This window comes from Pleurodeles waltl, chromosome 3_1 (assembly GCF_031143425.1).
Source record: "Pleurodeles waltl isolate 20211129_DDA chromosome 3_1, aPleWal1.hap1.20221129, whole genome shotgun sequence".
Taxonomy (NCBI): Eukaryota; Metazoa; Chordata; class Amphibia; order Caudata; family Salamandridae; genus Pleurodeles; species Pleurodeles waltl.
In genome coordinates this window covers 660,783,678-660,805,451 of record NC_090440.1, presented here as the reverse complement: position 1 = coordinate 660,805,451, position 21,774 = coordinate 660,783,678, and the positions used below count along the sequence as shown (strand labels likewise).

General features: G+C 44.4%; 1 protein-coding gene across 2 annotated transcripts in view; it reads left to right on the top strand.

The window, feature by feature from the left end:
- Nucleotides 1–21,774, top strand: part of TH (tyrosine hydroxylase) — a 225,892-nt gene that overhangs the window by 74,470 nt on the left and 129,648 nt on the right. For both annotated transcript variants that reach the window (XM_069223184.1, XM_069223185.1), the window contains exon 2: nucleotides 21,309–21,524. In XM_069223184.1, coding sequence (XP_069079285.1) covers nucleotides 21,309–21,524 — 216 coding nt within the window. The remainder of the gene's footprint in view (nucleotides 1–21,308; nucleotides 21,525–21,774) is intronic.

Sequence of the window (21,774 nt, the reverse complement as noted above, 5' to 3'; positions counted from 1 at the left end):
GAGCTGTGTGGAAAGGTGACAATGGCTCAAAGAAACCCCTCATTAATTTTATATAATAATCTCTTGCTCCCTTACTCAAATACTCTATTATGGGGATATTTGCAAATGTAACATCCTGATTGGAATAAAAGTAGTGAATATACTCCTGGCCATAAAATCTGGTCATTATCAAACTACATGTATTTCCATACGTAAGAGGCATGCTATGATATGTCACCCCTTCTACTACTGAGGTAGGTATTTGTGTGCATACATAACAATCTTTTGCATCCATTGTCTCAACATACTCACTCAACAAGCGATAGAAAACATTGGATGAAAGTTCCTTCTTATCATGCAAATGTCTTTCGTCTTGTTCGAGTTTCTTCAAAGGAGTTAGTTCAGTAATAGGTTTAGAAGTAGAAGCATCATTCGTCTCTCTCTCATTCTTTCCATGCATTCCAAGAACTATCGCTACAATGATTAGTACACATGCAGTTATTAGACCTATACACATGTATTTACAACACTTCATTTTATGTCCCTGGGTAGTGTAGCCTGTCATGATCTATATAGAATCAGAAAGTTGAAGACACTTTATCAAATCAGATTTGCAGATGTATATAAAGATGAACGAGTTCAATGTTCACACCGTTCTTTTTAGCAGCTTAGGGCCAGATGTTGCAAAAAACCAAATTGCGACTTGCAATTTGCGAGTCCCTGCGACTCGCAAATTGCAAGTCGCAATTTGGTATGCAGAAAGGTGTCTCAGACACCTTCTGCAACTCGCAATGGGGTCGCAAAGACCCACCTCATTAATATTAATGAGGTGGGTCGCAGTTTGCGACCCCATTGCGAGTATGGGCACTCACTGGGATGGTGGCCTGCTGGAGACAGCAGACCACCATGTCCGTGACTGCTTGTTAATAAAGCAGGTTTTTTTTCAAAGTGCAACCCGTTTTCCTTAAAGGGAAACGAGCTGCACTGTGAAAAATAAACCAAAACCTTTAGTTTGGGATTTTTTCAGGGCAGGTACTGGTCCATTGGACCACTGCCTGCTCTGAAAAAATATATTTTTTTCCAGTCACAAAGGGGAAGGGGTCCCCTGGGGACCCCTTCCCGTTTGCGACTGGGTTACCATCCACTTCAAGTGGATGGTAACTGCGATTCCATTTGCATTGCGAGTCGCAAATAGGAAGGGAACACCCCTTCCTATTTGCGAGTCGGAAATGCATTTTGCGAGTCGCAAACGGCGTTTTTTGCTGTTTGCGAGGCGCAAACCCTTTGCTACATCTGGCCCTTACTCTCTTATCGGTTTAGCAGCTTTGTCTCAAAATCGGTTTCAAAGTCAATCAAGTTAGCACAATGTCTTAGCCGGTTCAAAAGTCAATCAGGTTGTTAATGTCTTATTCTGTAATGTTCATGGCAGTTCACTTCTCAAGTGCCAAAGTGAAGTTCTGCTTCTTCGTTCTCAAGACAGAGAGATAGGAATTCATCTGACCAATCGTTAGTGGCTATGTATGCCCATTCCGGACCAGAAATATCTTCTGCTCGGTATTCTTTTCCTTTTCAATTTTGCCTCTCCTTTTGATTCTCTCTCGCTGGTACTTTCTTCCTTGGCCGGGTCTTTCTCTTCACTTGGTGTTGTTATTGCGACAGACACTTCTTTTCTTTTCTCTTTCAACTTTGGCCCTTCACTTTCATTCAATATTTCTCTAGTCCTTAATTTCACTGGCGATATGCTTTGTCTCCGTTTCGCACTGTTTTCACCTGACGGACCTGCAACCGGTTCTGGAAGAGGTTGAACGATTTCACCCTGTCCTGCCTCCTTTTCTTTCCCTAGGAGGTCGATCAAGTTTTCTTTTTCTTTTCCTGTATCGTCTGCTTCTGGGAAAGCCCTCCTCTGATCAGGCTCTCCTGCTTCTTCACCTGTCGCAGGCTTTTCGTCACCTTCAGGATCTTTGTCACTTTCTGATGTTTCTCCTCCGACCTCCTCAAATGGGTCAGTTGTTTCCTCCTCAGAAAATATCTCCCCTTCCTCTATTTCTGCTTGTTTGCCTCCTGGTTCTCTTTGACCTGTCTCGGTGCCTGGTACTCTCTCGTCAGTCACTGGTGATTTCAGCGCTTCAACTTCCTCTTCTGTGGGGCACGTCACCCTTTTCGTGTGACTGGCGTGAATCCAGTTGGGAACTCCCGCACACTCCACAGCGGTGGTTGTTATCAGATTCACTTGGAAAGGTCCTTTCCAACGGGGTTCCAAACATGACTTCCTCCACCTGGTGAGAAAAAGAGCGTACCACATCAGCTAGACCTTTGCAGTAGTCCAACACCATGTCATTTGTAATATTCAAAAGAGCATTTGCAGGAACTGCGGGAAGCCTCATGGCTCTGCCCATGAGGATCTCATGCGGGGACAGTCCAGTCTTTCTATCAGGGGTGTTTCTCATTGACATTAACACCAACGGCAATGCGTCAGGCCATTTCAAATTTGTTGATGCGCATATTTTCGCCATCCTCGATTTCAATGTGCCATTCATTTGCTCCACTAGTCCTGATGCTTCAGGGCGGTAGCTACAATGCAGTTTCTGCTCAATGTTCAGCGCTGCACACAGTAATTTTATTACTTCGTTATTGAAGTGACTTCCCCTATCTGATTCTAAGGAGATCGGGAATCCGAAACGTGGTATTAGTTCTCTCAAGAGTAGTTTTGCAACTGTGAGACTGTCATTTCTGCGTGTAGGGTATGCTTCAATCCAGTGACTAAAAATACACACAATCACCAACACATACTTCAAGCCTCCGTGCACAGGCATCTCAATAAAATCCATTTGCATCCTGCTGAACGGCCCACCTGCTCTTCCAATGTGGCTCAAATTTACTACTGTTCCCTTCCCTGCGTTCATTTGTTGGCAAATGACGCAACGATGGCAAACTGCTTCAGTAACTTGACGGAATTTGGGATTAAACTAATCAATTTTGAATAGCCTAACCATGGCATCCCTTCCAAGATGGGCTTGTCCATGGTACAATCTGGCCAACTGCGTCAAAAGACTGTTTGGTAGAACCAATCTCCCTTCACTTGAAACCCACAAATCATCTGGTTTCTTTACGCATTGTAATTTGCTCCATGAGAGTTTCTCATCTTCAATAACATCGTTCTGTAGGGATTTCAATTCATCGATTGTATCTACAACCTTTAGAGCAAAAGCTTCACTTGGTTCAAGTTCTGGCTCATTTATCAAGTTCCATTCGTCTCTGAGCAATATACAGTTCAATGCGCAAAACCTTGCGACTTGATCTGCATACCCATTTCCCAAAGAAACATAGGGGGTCATTCAGACCCCGGCGGGCGGCGGGAGCAGGCCGCCTGGCGGGAACCGCCGAATGACCGCACCGCGGTCAAAAGACCGCGGCGGGCATTCTGTGTTTCCCACTGGGCTGGCGGGCGACCGCCAGAAGGCCGCCCGCCAGCCCAGCGGGAAACCCCTTCCCACGAGGACGCCGGCTCCGAATGGAGCCGGCGTAGTGGGAAGGGTGCGACGGGTGCAGTTGCACCCGTCGCGAATTTCAGTGTCTGCAATGCAGACACTGAAATACTATGTGGGGCCCGCTTACGGGGGCCCCTGCAGTGCCCATGCCGTTGGCATGGGCACTGCAGGGGCCCACAGGGGCCCCACGACACCCCTCACCGCCATCCTGTTCCTGGCGGTCGGAACCGCCAGGAACAGGATGGCGGTGAGTGGGTCGGAATCCCCCATGGCGGCGCAGCAAGCTGTGCCGCCATGGGGGATTCCTCAGGGCATCGGAAAACCGGCGGGACACCGCCGGTTTTCCTGTTCTGACCGCGGCCAAACCGCCGCGGTCAGAATGCCCTGCAGGGCACCGCCAGCCTGTTGGCGGTGCTCCCGCCAACCCCGGCGGTCCTTGACCGCCGGGGTCGGAATGACCCCCATAGTCTTGTGATTTTGAGTGTGCACTGCATTTTACCACTGCTACTTCTCCTGGTAACTGGATGGCATGTAACAATTCTCTTATTCTTTCACCATTTTTCACTGGTGACCCTGAAGAGGTCATGAAGCCTCTTTGTGACCACAACTGCCTAAAGTCATGTACTATTCCAAATCCGTACTGACTGTCAGTGTAAATGGTGACTTTGATTAATGCGGAAAGTTGGCAAGCTCTAGTAAGTGCTACCAGTTCTGCTACTTGTGCAGAGTAAACTCCTTGAAGCCAAGATGCTTCCAGAACACCTGTTATTGTACATACAGCATATCCTGCTTTCAATATTCCTAGTGCAACTCTTAAACATGAACCATCAACAAAAATAACTTGATCGTTTTCTTCTAATCGGGTGTCTTTGATATCAGGTCTTGGTTTTGTACAAAATTCAGTCACCTGAAGACAGTCGTGTTCGATGTCTTCAGCGTTCTCAATTTCGACATTTTCACTGGGAAACAAGGTTGCTGGATTCAACGTAGTGCACCTTTCCAGCTGCACATTAGGTGAACCCAAAATTATTGTCTCGTACCTTGTAAGCCTAGCACCGGTCACGTGCTGTGTTCAGGAACGTGTCAAAAGTATCTCGACTGAGTGAGGGACCATGACTGTTAAAGGATGTCCCATCACTATTCCTTCGCTTTGATTTAGGCTGATACCAACTGATGCTACGGCACGCAAGCACCCTGGCAGTGCTGCTGCGACCGGATCCAAAGTAGCTGAAAAATATGCTACTGGTCTGTTTACGCCACCATGGGCTTGAGTCAAGACAGATAAGGAACATGCATCACGTTCATGACAAAACAATGTAAAAGGCTTTGTGTAATCAGGCATACCTAAAGCTGGAGCCCTGCACATGCATTCCTTTAATTCAATGAAAGCATCCATCTCATCTCTTTTCAGCACTATTTCATCCAGTGCATCTTTCTGGGTCAGTTTCAGTAAAGGTTTTGCTAGAGTTGAGAAATTGGGAATCCATTGGCGACAATAGCTCACCATTCCCAAAAACTTTCTCACCTCTCTTCTCGTCTTCGGTGGACTCATTTGAAGTACACTTGTTATTCTCTCTTTCATAATTCTTCTCGACCCTTTCTCTATTTGGTGACCCAAATATTTCACTTTCTTCTGGCAGAACTGTAATTTTGAAGGGGACACTTTGGGGGTCAATCTGACCCTGGCGGTCTAAGACCGCCAGGGCCACGAATGACGGAAGCACCGCCAACAGGCTGGCGGTGCTTCCTAGCCCATTCTGCCACGGTCAGAAAACCCGGGCCGGCGGTTTCCCGACGATTTTGCCCCGTCTGGGCTAATCCGCCATGGCAGCGCTGCAAGCAGCGCTGCCATTGGGATTCTGACCCCCTTCCCGCCAGCCTGTTTCTGGCGGTTGTCACCGCCAGGAAGAGGCTGGTGGGAACGGGTGTATTGGGGCCCCTGGGGGCCCCTGCACTGCCCATGCCAATGGCATGGGCAGTGCAGGGGCCCCCTAACAGGGCCCCGGCCGACTTTTCACTGTCTGCCTAGCAGACAGTGGAAAGCGCGACGGGTGCAACTGCACCCGTCGCACGGCCGCAACACCGCCGGCTCCATTCGGAGCCGGCTTCTGTGTTGCAGCCCTCCTTCCCGCTGGGCCGGCGGGCGCTAACATAGTTAGCGCCCGCCGGCCCAGCGGGAAGGTCAGAATGCCGGCAGCGGTCTTCTCGCCGCGGAGCGGCCAAATGGCGGTTCCCGCCTGGCGGGCGGCAACAGCCGCCCGCCAGAGTCGGAATGACCACCTTTGTGTCCGTTCCTTCCCAAATGGTTCAATAGGGCAATGGTGTCAGCTGTACAGTCACTTTCTGTCACGGACGCGATCATCAAGTCGTCAATATACTGTACCAAGGTTGATTCAAATGGTAATTCCAATGATTCCAAATCTTTCTTTAGAATCTGATTGAAAATTGATGGTGACTCCGAAAACCCTTGAGGAATTCGACACCAACTGTAGACTCTGTTCAAAAATTTGAAACAAAAGAGAAATTGGCAGTCCTCATGAAGAGACACAGAAAAGAATGCTTGTGACAAGTCGATGACTGAGAATACCATATGGCACAAGACTCAGCATCACAGGGAACTTGAAACATTATTACAGCTGGATTTGGTACTACGGGACAACATTTGACTATTATGTCATTTATTTTCCTCAAATCCTAAACAATCCAGACCTTTCCACTCGGTTTTATTAGTCCCATGATTGGTGAATTACATGGACTACTTAGCGCTTCTTTCAGTGCTCCCTGTTTCACGAACTCGTCAATGAGTTGGGCGACTTTCATGAAGGAGTCTTGTGTCATATGGTATTGTGGGGTCTGGGGAAAATTTACATTGGGTTTTACTGTCACTTTCACTGGCTCTACTCCTTTGACCAATCCTACTTCTTTTCCTGTCATATCCCACACTTCCTTTCCAACTGTTTCCAGTAACTCAGCAGGAATATCTGCTTCAGTGAGCAGTGGATAAAGAGTAATCAGGGGATACTCTTCATCGACAATTTCCACTTTGTCTCCTCTTAAACTGTCCTCTTCTTCCTCATCACTGTTTGTCTGAATTTTAATTCCATCATTTGAACACATAATCGAACATCCCAATTTACACAGTAAGTCTCTCCCTAATAGTGATATCGGGCTTGAGTCACACACCACAAATTTATGTCACCCTTGATAGTTACCAATTCTGACTTGCACTGGATCTGTGATTGGGTTTGTCAGGTACCTATTTGCTACTCCCACTACTTGAACAGTTCTCCCAGAAAGTGGCAAATTTGGTACTTCAATGCTTCTAACTGTAGAACGTGTAGCTCTGGTGTCAACCAAGAACGAAACACGGTGACCCATAACTCTTCCTTCCACATACGGACCCCTTTGATCAACTTCCAAGGATGCTGCAAGCATACAATTTCCCTCCTCATCTGAACTTTCACTCTCCCACGCATCGTTTATTCCATTCTCACTGTGTAACGGGAATTGGTGTACTGTGTCATTTTGGTTCATCCCTTGACCTGCGACCTGTTGAGGAAGCATTACTTGTTGCTGATTCATTGGTGCTAAGGGTATTTGCATTTGCTGATTAGGTACCATAGGAAACTGCTGTTGCATTGGCTGCAACTGTGCCATTTGTGCATGGGGCATTTGCACCTGCTGCGGTTGTATGGGTTGTAAACCCTGCATCTGATTTATATTATTTTGAAAATTTGGATTTGGACCTCTCGATTTCGGTCCTCTTATATTCTGAAATGCATTGACATCATTGTTTTGCTGACCTACACCTTCCTGCACCATCATTGGGCACTCCCGTTTCCAATGCCCGACGATTCCGCACGTGTGACATGGCATCACCTTCTTCATTGCCTGTATACCATTCGGAATCATAACAGTATTTATATCAGGACCATTATTCACAAAACCTCCTCGCCCTCTGCCTCTCATCTGTGGCTGAAACATAGCATTTCCCTGTTGTTGCTGCTGTGGCAACTGTTGTTGAAAACCTTGCAAACTTTGCAAACCTGTCTGAGCTGCTCTAAGCTGCATTACCATCACCTTTTCTTTCAACCTTTTCTGCTTTGTCTCAGTCTCATCACTGCAGTATTTTGCGTAGTTCAACACTTCGTCGATCGATTTTGACTGCCAACAAATCAAATGTATTTTAATCATCTGACTGATCCCGGGTCTCAACCCTGCCACAAATCTGAACACAAAATGGTGCATGTCCTTTGCCTCAATCGTTTCCGTGCCACTGTAATTTTTAAACGCTTTCAACAATCTCTCATAGTACGCATGTATTGACTCTTTAACTTCTTGTGCCGTTCTGTCAATCCTCTGCCAATCCACATTTTTCGACGCAACCTTTGTTTTCAAGTGCTCAATCACCTTATGGTATAAACTCATTACTGTAGGTGATGGTGCACCTGTGTCCCTATCTCTTTCTGGTTCACTTGTCGGCCAACCCACAGCCCTCTTACAATCTTCCCAAAAATCTGCCGGAACCACAATTTTCGAATAAGGTGTTCAGGTCTTCCCAAAGGCATTTTGCGAGTTTCACAAATCTATCTGTTTGTTGATACCATTCAATCGGTTTCTCTCTTAATTTAGGGAAATCGTCCATAAAGGATTGAATATCGCACCTGTGCCACAGTACATGTACAAGTTTTCCCCCTGCTGTTTCTCTCATTGGCAACATGGTTATCAGGTCGTCATTCTGTTGTGCTTTTTCATTCCGATCTGGGGTACTTTCTTTCTTTTTGTCCTTTTTCTTAACCCATCTACTTTCCCACTTGTCTAAACATCTCCAGACCTGGGCGCTCTGCAGTATCTCCTTAAGGTGTGTTTTCATCCCTGCAGATCTCATGTGTTCAAAATATTCTGTCTCAAAGTCTAGCCTGTAACTTCTGCTCAAGTGTTTAGTCTTACCTATATCGATCTCGTTTCTGTCTGCAATTTCTTGTAACTTCTTATGTATGTTGCTCACTTCTCTTGTAATCCTAGGGCACATGTATCTCAGCTCTTCTTCTGTGTATGATTCTAACCTGTTCAGACCCATCGTTCCCTCTACTAGTTCATCTGCTTCCATGCCCAGTCTTATTTTATTCAGGTATTCTTCTCCCTTCCCGCTGGATGTACTCTGTGGGGAGTTCAAACTGTTGAACCCTTGTGTTAGCTGTTGTGCGTTCAGTCCCATCAATGTAGCACTTACATCAACTGCACCTGATGGTTGCGGCAACGTTTCAGTTTTTGAAGTTAGCGGTACTATTAGTGGTGGATTCGACCTTACCACAGTTGACGGAGAACAAATTGGAATTGGGCTAAATTCTGACAAAGACCCAGATCCATTTGGCAGTGTTACTACCGGAGTCGTTTCTGGAGTGTTTTCTATGCATCTCCTCCCTGTCTCATTTTGTGTCACTACCCCTTGATCGCATACGTTTGGGTTTGCCTGTATATACAATGGTACTGGTGGACCTACAGTGATAGGCAGAGATATTGCATCTGGATTCTGTCTGTTCCCTGAATTCTGTGGCGTTATGGTTCATCATTGCTGGCATACCTAACTGGCTCTCTGTTACTTGGGTGTACCTCGGCACTTCTTGTACCTGCTTTTGAGGCATCAAAATTTGTGTTGATTCAGATGGAATCAATGTCGGTCTTTGATAGTTCTGTCCTCCCTGCGCCATTAAATCAGAAGTCATTCCCAGATTATGCTCATCACAGCAGCGCCTTTGAACCTGTGGCTGATAATTATCGACAGGATTCAATTTAGGCACGTCAGGATATATCCTCTGAATTTGTGCTATTTGTGGTGCAAAGGGCTTATCGGAACTGCTCTGCCCCTGTGATATTCTCAAATTCGGTGTCACATTACCTTGTATTGGTTCTGGAGGGGCAGTACTAATGCTTGAGCCTTTTTCGCTTTCCACATATGGTGGCGGGCGATCATTTAGCAATTGTATAATGAACTCCTCATCGTCTGACTCGTCTGATCTTTTCGAATTTCTGTTGTTTTCTCTATCTCTGGACTGACTCCTGTTTGTTTTATATGTAGCTTTCCTTCCTTCCGTCTCTGCTTCATCAGTAATTGCTGGGAACAATTTAATTCCCTGCAATACGTCTGATCTCCAAACCTTTTGTGTGCTATCCCATCTAGCATCCGCTAGTGTCTTTTCTACTTTTCTTATTCTCGTCTCAAATTTCTTTTGTTGTTGGTTTCTAGCTATTAGCTCCCAAATTGCTAATGCCTCAAACTGTGCTGGTCTTGGAGGTACTTTCATGTCGTATAGCGTGAATCTTAGATTCTCCCAAACTCTTAGATTAAACGACCCATGGATAGGGAACGCTACACTTCCGTGTTTTTCTGTTAATTTGCACCATTGCTTTAGCCAAAGACATGGTGCAACACCCTTTTCTTCAATCACGATGTAAGCTAGTGTACCCTCAGGCGGTGTTTCTTCTCCCACATTTACTTTAATATATACATCTCCCCTCAAGGCACTCTTGAATGCTTTGAAAAATTTCATCTTTCCGTCTTTTATTTTTCTAGAATATGTAATCAATAAGTGACTTTAAATCCTGTAATACTCTTCGCTTGCCTTTCCCCACCAATTGCGCTTCACGGACTGCGTCCAATCCGTGCGCGACCCTTCTCACCAACCAACCTATCCCAGCGCGGCTCCTAGTGATGTCACACTTACACACTGCAGCTGACAAAGTCACGCGGCTTGTCCTCTTTCATTCAGCTTTACTCAAAACTAATTTCCGCAATATATCGCGAGCACTAACCAAAAAGAAGAAAACAAATCTGTTGGTTTACTACAGGAAGGGTAATACAATTGCTTCAGAAACCTTAGGGATTTTTCACTAGCCTCAGCAGTTATTCCATCTTTCTCGGTTTCCCGCACTCGCAAGCAAAATTTGACCCGCAAACTTTACTCTCAACTGATCAATGAACTATTCTAGTGCACCTTAGAATTCGTCAAATCTCAAAGTCGAAAATTTTCTTTCATTCTTCAATATTCATACTGACTCGTTGACCACGCCCGATCAACCTATTAAACCGAACAGATTACAACATCAATCAAGTGTCTCATACACTTTTCAACATACTCCTGAGTCTCTTGACCTTGCAGGGCCCGTCTCAACATAAACAACCATGTGGACAATTTTTCTGCACAAAGCGCTACACACATGTGAAGTTCGACGACTTCCCTACTCTCACACTTTGGAGTAACACTCCTCTAAAATCTCTTAACTGGAGTTCGTAACCCCCTAAAATCCTCACAAACTTCTCAATTAATCTGTGGCAATAAGCTGTGCAAGCGCAAAACCCTAACTTCACTCATACTATCACTAGGAACGCCGAAACATTCTCACACCACCATTTCCTCCATTCGCAAGCTCCGAGATTCCGGGAAAGTCATTGGGGATGTAGGGCATCATCATCTCTCCAACTTGTTTCATCACAAAAAATTCTAACTTGACTCCGTCTATTGTTCGGATGGGGTCCCAAAGGGTGTAACCATCAATCTCTGCTACCATCTACTGATAACGCGTCCAGCCCTTATAAATTTCCCTGTGCCTGGACACGTTGGAGGTAGGTGAACCTTTTAGCCGAGTTGGGCTCTCCTCATCTTAGAATAGTCGGATCGCTTAAACCAATAATCAATAATTATTGTAATCGATACCCTATACTCTATTACTAGATCAAAATAACACATTAGGAATCAATAACAGTTGGTATTTCGACGCACCACGACCTTTCAGTCATGAATAACCACACCAGTTTATTAAAAGTTAGTGAATTTATTTCCCTATATTAACAAAGCTAGCACAATGTATATAAGTCTCAAAACCAAATGATATATGTATACGAACATTACTAGCTGTCCATAGCGGCGGAAGAAACGCAATCTACGCAAAATCTGAATTATAATGCACTCAGTTATAGCAATACAAATCACTAATATAAGCAACTGAATTTGACTAATTTCATACATCGGTCAGCATAACAAGATTTCTATTTAGCGCGGTGCATCAGATGAATACCTCGACTAGCCTCTAATTAGCATTGGCATGTGGGGCTTCATGCAAAACGAATTTAGTCAACACAAAATTTGGAAAACTTCTAGCTTGGGCCCTATCAAAATTAGCAGTTGGTACCTAAAAGGAAAAACACAATGCATAATACAATTATCCTTTCATAATTACCAAATACAATCAGCATACAAGGAAAGTCTTCGTCCTTCAGGTACCGGTTCGATCAGCATGGGGCAGATTTCAAAGGGGCAGAGTTAAGGGCAAGTTTCCTTGCAGCAGCAAGGAGAATAGGGCAAAGTTACTGCATGGGCAAGATGGGGCAAATTAAAATTAAAGTCTCTAGGGTGAGAATTCTTAAAGTCTCTCTCTCTGGAATAGAGAAAAGGGCATCAAGATGTCGTCTAAAATGGCGTCTGGCAGTTGGCTTCAAAGATGGCATCAAGGAAAATGGCTGACTTCCCTTTGTCCGGTGGGTTTAAGTAAGAAACATTCCAAATTCTTCAGGTTCTTCCATCGGAGGGTTCATAGGGTGGCTTCAATTTGACCAATGAATAGTGTCTTTCTCCTAGTACTCATTTATGCATACATTGTCCTTGGAGCCTTGGAACACAAGTTGCAACAAAGTTTGCCAAATATTTCGTTATCTGTACTTTTATTGTCCGCACCTGCAGAGACTGACCTTGCATCAAAGGGGATGCAACCAGCCTAGCACGAAACCTTGAGATAAGTGCATTAGTCATTTCTACTGGAAAAATACAACCTTTAAAATAAAATACTGTATCTTGTTAATGCAAGTGAAAACCACGCAGTTAAATTTGAGACCAGGCGACTAGGCCAAAGCCTCTGCTAAATTTAGGCTAAGCATAAAACAATTTCAACAAGAAAATCATAGAATACATTTGTAATTATGACGGATTACTACATTTGTCAATTCTTCATGATTAATTAAGCCTGTTTATAATAATGGCGAACTACTTCGAGGGCACAATTTCCATCGTTCATTATTTTCTTTACTAAAATCACACGACATTATACGATTTTGGTTACATGATATACGAATATATGTTGGCCCTACTTTTCTGCGTCATCACTCCCACACGTTGTCTGTGTTGTTATTTGAGCACTCCTGCTGTCCATGCTCTTAATTTATCTTCCACCTCCTCCCACCGTTCTTTGTGTTGTTGTTACTGTCCCTCTTCCCCACAAACCCCCATCCTCCCTTGTTGTCTCTCACCCCACCTGGAATAAACAAAAAAGCTCTAAACTGCAGCCTGTGATGGCCGGTCATAGTGCTTTTTTCCATAACACCCTCTATCCTTGTTGCCCTAATATGCCATCCCTCCGTGATGCCACCTGCACCTCCCATATTAGAAAAATGTGTTATGATGCAGATTTAGCTGCCTGTGTCATAACCCTTTTGATTTTTTATTTTACTTTTAGCTCTGTTGCACAGAAGTCGTGCTGCTGTACAACATGGCTAAACATTGACAAAGCCAGTAGCTCTCAATTCGTAGGCGAGACCTATTGGCTTTGCCAGTGCTTGTTTTGTTTATAATTCTTGCTCATAGTCCCACTAGCTGATGCTTTTCTATCTTCACAGAAGCACTTGATCATCTCAATTTGCAGTTTCTCTGTGGAAAGTCTGTATAATGGGGAGCAGATGATTGCCAGAGATGATGTGGCATTTCGGTATAATAAATTCTAGTGTACAATCAGCTTACAGTCATTTTTGTAGAGCTTCCCAAGTACCATGCAGAATGTTATAGCTCCACCATTTTTCGTATCACTCATTAACCCAAACCTTAAATGGAAGAAACTGTTTAGGCGTTATGCTCGAGTTTGTGGTACCAACTAGAGCTCAGAAAGAAAACATGCACTGTTATTACACTATTTAGGCATAGAAGGTCACGTAGTGCTGGAAAACGTGCCTGAATTGTCCAGAGAAGACACAAGGAATTTGAATGAGTATGAAATGATCATTAAAAACTAGATCTGCATTATCTTCCAAGGGTCAGTACGATTTTAAGAGGATACCAGTTTGGGTCAAGGTAAAGAGGAGTCAGTGGAAGATTTTGTGTCCGGTCTGCACCAATTGGCATCCAGAGAATTAGAGACCAATTTGTTTTCAAATGCAATAGTGAAAAATACGAGAAGAACTTTGGATGAAGGATGAACTGCTTCCAGTTGAAGAGACTCTAATGGCTCAACTAGTAGAATATATGCAGAAGTGTGCAGAGAAGTTAAGTGTTGTGAAGCATATGAAAATGTTTGTGAAAAGTGAGGACATGAGTGATGTGTGTGGTAAAAACTAAGGATGAGCTGATGAAAAAGAGTGATAAAGATTGTTGGAAAGTGGATTATTGGTAAGGGTAGGAAAGTACCTTCACCTAGCAATAGGCCACTGACCCCTACTTAGGTCCAGTTAGGTCTCAATAAATGAAACCCAGCTCAACCCTTGGTAGCTTGGCAACGAGTGACAAGGCTTAACTTAGGAGACAAGTGTATAAAGCATTTCAAAATCACAAAACAGTAAATAAGTAAAACATAAAACACAATAAAAATCCAACACCAATTTATAAAAAATAGATTATATTGTTTTTGTCCAAATGACACCAAAATGATTAAAATTGGATAAGGGGAACCGGCAATATGAATTTTTAAAGAATTAGGGCCTGATTACAACTGTGGAGGAGGGTGTTAATCCGTCCCAAATGTGATGGATATACCACCCGCCGTATTACGAGTCCATTATATCCTATGGAACTCGTAATACGGTGGGCAGGATATCCGTCACATTTGGGACGGATTAACACCCTCCTCCAAAGGTGTAATCAGGCCCTTAATGTTTTGTAGCGCATAGAAGCAACTAGCACTCAAAGGGTTAAAAAAGGTCACACTGGAAAGGGACAAAGTCCAGAGTTCAGGCCACCCATGAGGTAACACTGTCACACTTACTTTCCGAAGTGTTTCTTGATTCAGGAAAGTGGTCCACAGCACCTGCCAAGGGTTCAGAGGCTCTGGGTTGCCTCTTTGGGTCTGGGACTACAACTCCCACAATGCACCTCTTCAACTTATGGAGTTGCTCCAAACGTCTCAAAACTTCTGGCTCTTCTTCCAGGGGTCCTTTTTGGGTCCTTGAAGTGTCCACAACTTGATCCAAGGTTTCAGAAGCTCTGAGTTGCTCCTTGGGAGGTAGGACTACAATTCCCAGAATGCACCTGGTCAGAATCTACAAATGACCACTGGACGCTGGTCAGCTGGGCTCTGCTTGCAGGACTTGATGCAGGGGACTCTGGGCAGCTCCTTAGTACCTGTAGCAAACAGGGAGTGGCTTCTTGAAGCAGTAGAAGACAGGTAAAGTCCTTTTAGTGGTGAAGCCCAAGTGTGCAGCTGGTGCAGTCCTTCAGAGTGCAGTGTCCAGGTGCACGTCAGGGGTCTAGCAGGGCAGTCCTTCTTCTTCTTTGTCTTGACCTTTGTAGGGATCAGAGGTGTGGGTGCAGCTATGCCATTTTGTCCTTGCATCTGGGTGGAAAGCACGGGGGTCCTGGTTGTCCAATCACATTCAGGCTCCTTCCCCCTTTGATGACCACTTGCTGGGACGTGTGGCAAAAATCTATTCCAGGGAGCAACATTCTTCAAAAATCCAACATGATTGAAAGTGATTTTTGGAGGTTAGATCTGGTTAAGCCCACCCACTGGTGTGTCTAAAAATCCTAAACACAACCCTCTCCTGCCCTCTCCTAATCTAATCAAGAGGCCCCCCTAATTGGGGTTTCAGGAAGTGGGAGAGGACCTGAGCTGCTCCAAATGTCCTTCCCTCCCTTTGAAGACCAGTTTGGCTGCTCTCCCCACATCATGTGTCACCCTCTGCTGTGGCAGATCTCCTTCCCCAGGTACATCCTTTGTGTTTAGCCCAGGCCACTTCACACCTCATCAAGGCAGCCTGGCCAGGCTGTCAGAGGCTGGCCAATCAGAGAAGGGCACTACAGAGCTGAAGTTGGCAACTTTCAGGTAGAGTTTTAAAACAATTTAAATTCAACAACTGCAAGTTGTGGGATTTATTATAACAAGTCATTTGATACCAAACTCAAGGTATCTGGCACGTATGGGTACTTTGTTAATTAAAATAAAGTCTCCCCATTTTAGTCTATGGAGGTCATTCAATACAGAGAGGGAAACAAAATGTTGCTATTTTACCTCACCAGGGCTTATAAAACAATTTTTATAAGGTTCCTGCTTATAGTTACATGGCACCCAACCCTAGGGGCACATAGGGCACACCTTAGGGGTGACTTATATGTAAAAATAAGGTAGTTTAAGACTTTGGAAGTACTTTTAATTCCAAAGTTGAATTTGCATATAACTTTAGTTTAAAAGTAGCCAGCAAGGCAGGCCTGTCTTTAAAATGACACTGGGCACCTCAGCAGCGCAACTATGGGCACACTACTTATGCTGGTGTCCCTAAACCTACATGCCCTACCATATACTAGGGACTTGTAGGTAGATTGATACTGACAATTATAACTAGCCTAATTTGCATATCCACTTTATACAGAGCACTGGTCCTGGGACTGGTAAGCAGTAACCACGGCACAGCCAAGAGTTAGTAACCACCAGTATCTGCCCAATATGTTTGGGGGTAACCAGGGAAAAAAGAGGACTTTCCTAAAAAAATGTTAAAGAGACATGTTATAGATGTTGAATGGAGGAACATAGAGCCAATAACAAGATTTGTCCGGCTTTGCCCCTGACTTGCCATATGTTGCAAAAGAGGTCATTTTAGTAAATGTTGCAAAAATGAAGGAAATACATTTTTGCAGAGTAAGACTGCAGAAATATGTCAGGAAGTCATACTACAAGTGAGTGGTGTATCCAAAACATATCTAGTAGAAGCGGTAAAGGCAGAGGTACCGATGAAGTTTGACTCTTGTTCTCAAATTACAACCACTTCATGTTTGATAAGTGTTTCCCTGAATATAAACAGTTAATGGAAGTGGATATTAAAGTAAGTGACTATGGGAGATTGCCAATTTTGATGCTGGGGTAGTTTGAGGCATGTTTAGAGTTAAAAGGCAAGTTTGCAGTTGGACAAGTATATGTGACACACGTTGGAGATGATCTTTTGGGTTGGTTTCATCAGGGCAGTTTAGGGGTCAGTTTGAATCTCAACAAAAATCCACAAGTTCAAGGTAAGGAAGTATTGTTATCTGATAACAAGTTGCTAAATTCCAAAGTCTCTTTGAAAACAAGTTAGACAAGCTCAAAAGATACAAGCATAAAATAAGGCTGAAGAAAAATGCCATTACCATGATTGCTAAGGTGAGACGATTTCCCTTTAACATACAGGAGGTAGTGACAAAGGAATTGGAGAAATGGTGCACTTTTATAGTCATCAAACCACTTGAAGCCATGGAATGGTTGCCTCCTATAGTTGTGGCTCTCAAAGGGAATGGGGGGGGTACTCATCTTTGTGGTGATTTACGGACACTCAACAAGGAAGTTATAGTTGACAAGTTTCCTTTGCCAAACACTGAAGAGATCATTTTGACTTCCTCAAACCATTTCCTTATCTATAGGTAAAACGAAACCTGCATTTGAAAGATTTTGTCATGCAAGAATTGTTAGGCATATAATATTTGCAATGTTAGAAATGGCCCTTTCTGCAGGGTTATTCCCAAGCTTTTTTTACTTTCTCCTTCTATTTTTCAGGCCCTCTTTTTGTTGGATTTAGGACTCTGGCACTTCACCACTGCTAATCAGTGCTAAAGTGTATTTGCTCTCTTCCCTCTAAAACTTGGTATGATTGGCTTACACCTGTTTGGCATATTTAATTTACCTGATGTCCCTTGTAAAGTGGTATACCGTATAACAAGGTCCCCATAAAAATAAATGCTACTAGTGGGCCTGCAGTGTTGATTGGCCACCCACTGAAGTAGCCTTTCAAACTTGTCTCAGGCCTGTTACTGCAGTGCCTGAATGTGCAGTTAACTGCCACAATGAGCTGACAATTCAAAGTTCTTGCCAGGGCCTAAACTCCCCTTTTTACTACACCTAAGGTCGGCCCTAGATAGCCCTATAGACAGGGTGCTGTGTGTATAAATGGTAGGACATGTACTGATATGTTTTACATGTTGTGACAAACAGTCTATTTCATTTTTCACTACTGTGAGCGCTGCTTCTCTCACAGCTTAGCATTGGGAATTCCCTTATACATTTTAAGTGGCCATTTCTGCTCTGGAAGGAGTAGCATGGGCATGCTTGGTATGTTTGGAATGGTAGTGAGAAATCCTGCTAGCAGGTGTAATTGGATTTTACATTACTATTTTAGAAATGCCACTTTTAGAATGTGGGCATTTTGCTGTGCTTGTAACTCTAGCGTTTTTTTACAGCCTGACTTCAATCCACTTCTAGAGCAGAGTGACAGCTACACTTGGTGCATACATTCCAGACAGCCACAATACAGCAGGGGCTGGGTGTGACAGAAGAAGAGGCATCTGCTTCCATCTACATACTAAAAGTCATCCTAGGCTCAGGAGAGAGAGGGACATTCACACCTTACAAGTTGAAAGGTTGTGCCTTGCCCTCACACAATAGGCTGATTATTCCCGACGGATGTCTGAAGCCAGGGCTGGGTTGAAAGGGTTTGTGTTACACTTGAAAGGGTTCCTTTGAAGTCCCTCTTTTTTCTCAAAGACATTTTTGAGTATAAATACAGGGGCTCTAACCCCATGATTTTAGAGCACTTTTGGAATTAGGACTGAACCTCTGTCAGAAGGATTGCTGAGCTGCACATTGTTGTCCTGCCACCTGCCATCTGCTGAGTGGCATAAAGGACTCACTGGATTGATTTTCTGCTTGTGGCCCTGCTGCCAGCTGCCCCCTGACTCTGACTTCATTGGCACTACTAGGTCTACAAAGAGGAACTGCCACCCATTTAGCTGAGCTGGCCTGCCTGCCCCTGTTGTGCCCCCCCCGAGTGCCACCCAAGGAGCTCAGCATAGTGAGCGCTTCATTTTTCACCTTTATCTTTTTCTTTTATACCAGTGCAATGTGAGTGCTTTCACTGGCTTTCCCCCAGCATGAAGTGGTAGTGAGTGCTCCCCTTGGTGTCTCCCCTGACGAGGGAGTTGTGACGGGCAACCTGCCTGGAACCAACACTGCAAGGAAGCCACCTTTGTCCTGCTGGGCGCCGCATCACCGCCAGGAGGAAACCCCCCTTGCATGGACCCTCCATCTTGAAGACATACACTGAGAGTAAGATGCCACACTGAAAGGACATGTTTGTGGCTTCCCCCAGCAGCAGCCTGCCTCTTATCCATGCTGAGGAATACCTGCAGTGCCACCCCGGTATGGCACAATGTGGCTCCATGACCCTGATAGGTAGGAGGACGTCACCTCAGGAGTCCAGCTGGTGTTCCACTGCTTGCTGGCAGAGTGGGTCCCCAGGGATGCGGGGACCGTTCTAACCAAAGACGACCCTTTACCTTTTTCTTTTCTGCTATGAGAGAGTGGAAGGTTGGGCCCTGAGGACATGTCTGAGCCTTTTTGCCCCCCCCTTGTGGATAAGCTGCAACTTGCACGAGGCACTTACCGCAGACCGGAACTAGTGGATGCTTCTTAATTGAGTGATCCCAGGTTTTTCTGTATTTCAGGAAGGATGATTCCAGCACAGCATGTCATGTAGGACAGCACGCAGGGAGTTCCTACAGCCTATCAATTTATGCTTGGAGGACCATTTGTTCAATAGGGCTCACTGGTTCCACCATAGCGCATCCCGTAGGACTGCAGGGATCCTGCACTCCATGATTGCGTAATACGATTGGTCAGTCACCCGATCCCATGCAACGACTATTCCAGTCATGGTGTTTTGCAACTTGCGAGCCTACCTACTTATAAAGCAATCTCTGATGTTTGTCGTTTTGGCCTTTACCTCATACAGAATGATGGCTACTGCATAATTCCTGCAATATTGATTGCTTTATATGATTAACAATGTTACGGCATTGTAGATATGCTTTTCTCTAAACGCATGGGACTTACATACAGTACGGTATGATATAATGTTTTTACCTTGCATTGTCTATGATCATGAGTACTATCTAAGTTATGTCATAATGTGCAGCATTTGGACTTTTGGCATTATCAGGATAGCAAGTGCTACATTTCAGCAGCTGCATATTATGCACAGTATCTATGATTTATGATGTTTTGCTCCATGATCTATATTTACAATGTAAGACCTTTTATTTTTTATAATCCTGTGTGAAGTCTCTTTTGTGGTGTATTTACTGTGTCACTGATGTGAGTGTGTTGCACAAACCCTTTACACATGATCTCTGGGATTAAGCCTGACTGCTCTGTGCCAAGCTACCTGTGGCTGAGCACAGGTTATCTTTGGTGTGTAAATTACTTCCTCTGACTAGAGTGATGGGTTCTGCCTGGCTTAGGTTCATACCCTAACCAACCAGAAACCCCATTTCTGACATGCATTTTAGACTGTAACCATGTTCTTATTGATTTTTGTTATTTACCTATTCATATGTGTTGTTATCTTCATGTGTAACCTACTTTCAGTTTATATTTGATGTTTGTTTTTAAGTATGATGTTATTATTGTTATGGGTGAACAAAATGTGTAGAGAGGAGAAGTGTGTCATTTAAGGTGACTTTGTAGTCATGTTTACTTCTGTGGAATATAGGGGATGGAATGAGATGGGACATGGGTGAAAGAGACATGAGACAGTTGACAGTGGCTGAGGTGCCTCGATAAAGAGTACCTTACCTGAAACCTTCATCATTGAAGTGAGACTGTAGGAGACACCACACCCACTGAACTCTAAAGAGTAGTATACCCTTGGTTTCCGACCCGGAGAGCCCACCCTCCTTCAGATCACAAGGGGAAAGGGGAATTTTAATAGTGGTGGTAGGAACCATCCATGTGTGGTGAGTTACTACCTTACGATTTCTACTGCTCATTTCAGCACAGACAGGATATGCATGGAGTGCTGAGGTCGCAACATTCTAGCAATAAACACTGCATAAGTGGGGCTGGCCACCACATTCTATGTTTAGAAGAAGAGTGCCACATGCACTCCCTCACGCTGCCACATTGCTGCAGTCCTCTGACACATGACAGGCTGGCAGTATCCCCACAATAAAGAGTATAAATGGGGTGGCCTTAATTGTGACTGTGCACCTTTTGTCGACATACTGTATTCACTTGAGTGGATGCGGTGGAACCCAGCGAGCTCAACACAGACCACCTTCCTCTGCCACTTCTAACCTTTGTTTGTGAAAGGTAAAATTGCCTATGTGTTGCTCTTTTACCACGAATGCCACCAGAAGGGGGCCAGTTTGTGCAATCCAGATCTGTCTGTGAGCTAGAAAAATGAGCCTACCACGGAAGTAACACAATTTTTCACACAGTATGGATGCTGGTGGGTTTAATGCACAAAGGTGTTACCTACTTTATGAATAATTAGCGTTCATTCAGAGGGCAGCGCACACTGGGGTGTGACCTCAAAGTGGCCATCCAGTCCTTCGAAAAGGCCAAATCTTCTTCTCTCAGTCCTGCATCTCTAAACGCATTCTACAATGTTTCTTTGATTGATGATGTCTGTTTGGGTTTTAAGGTACATGGTCAAATCATTAACTGGATGGCCCCTTTTTGTGAGTCCTGGAGTGTTTGATATGGAGGAATGACAGAGCCGGGAAGTGAGTGCTCAGTGCTGCAGTGATACCTCATCTCACTATCTTGTCCGTTGTTTCCTTCCAGTCTCCGAGGTTCAGGGGCCGGAAGCAGAGCCTCATAGAGGATGCCCGGAAAGAACGTGAGGCTGCTGCAGCTGCGGCAGCAGCCATGGCAGAATCTGGGGACCCTTTGGAGACACTTGTGTTTGAAGAGAAGAACGGAAAGGCCATTGTTAACCTGCTCTTCACCCTTAGCGGGGGAAAAACCTCATCCTTATCGCGCACGCTTAAAGTGTTTGAGGTAAGTGTTTTGTTGCTGTTTTCCTGACCAATTAGAGTCCCATGAGAAGTGTAGGCTTCCAAATACCCCAGTCTAAAGCGTCCTGTAATCTGTGGACCTAGGGCCATATTTTTTCTCTCCAATTGTATTTATGCAAGTATCACATTGTACATACATTTGCACCATATGTAGAGCCTTAAACTCAAACCCAACACCGTATTGTGCCCCAAACATTATAACATTGCACTAAGCAATTTAATCATTTTCAGGC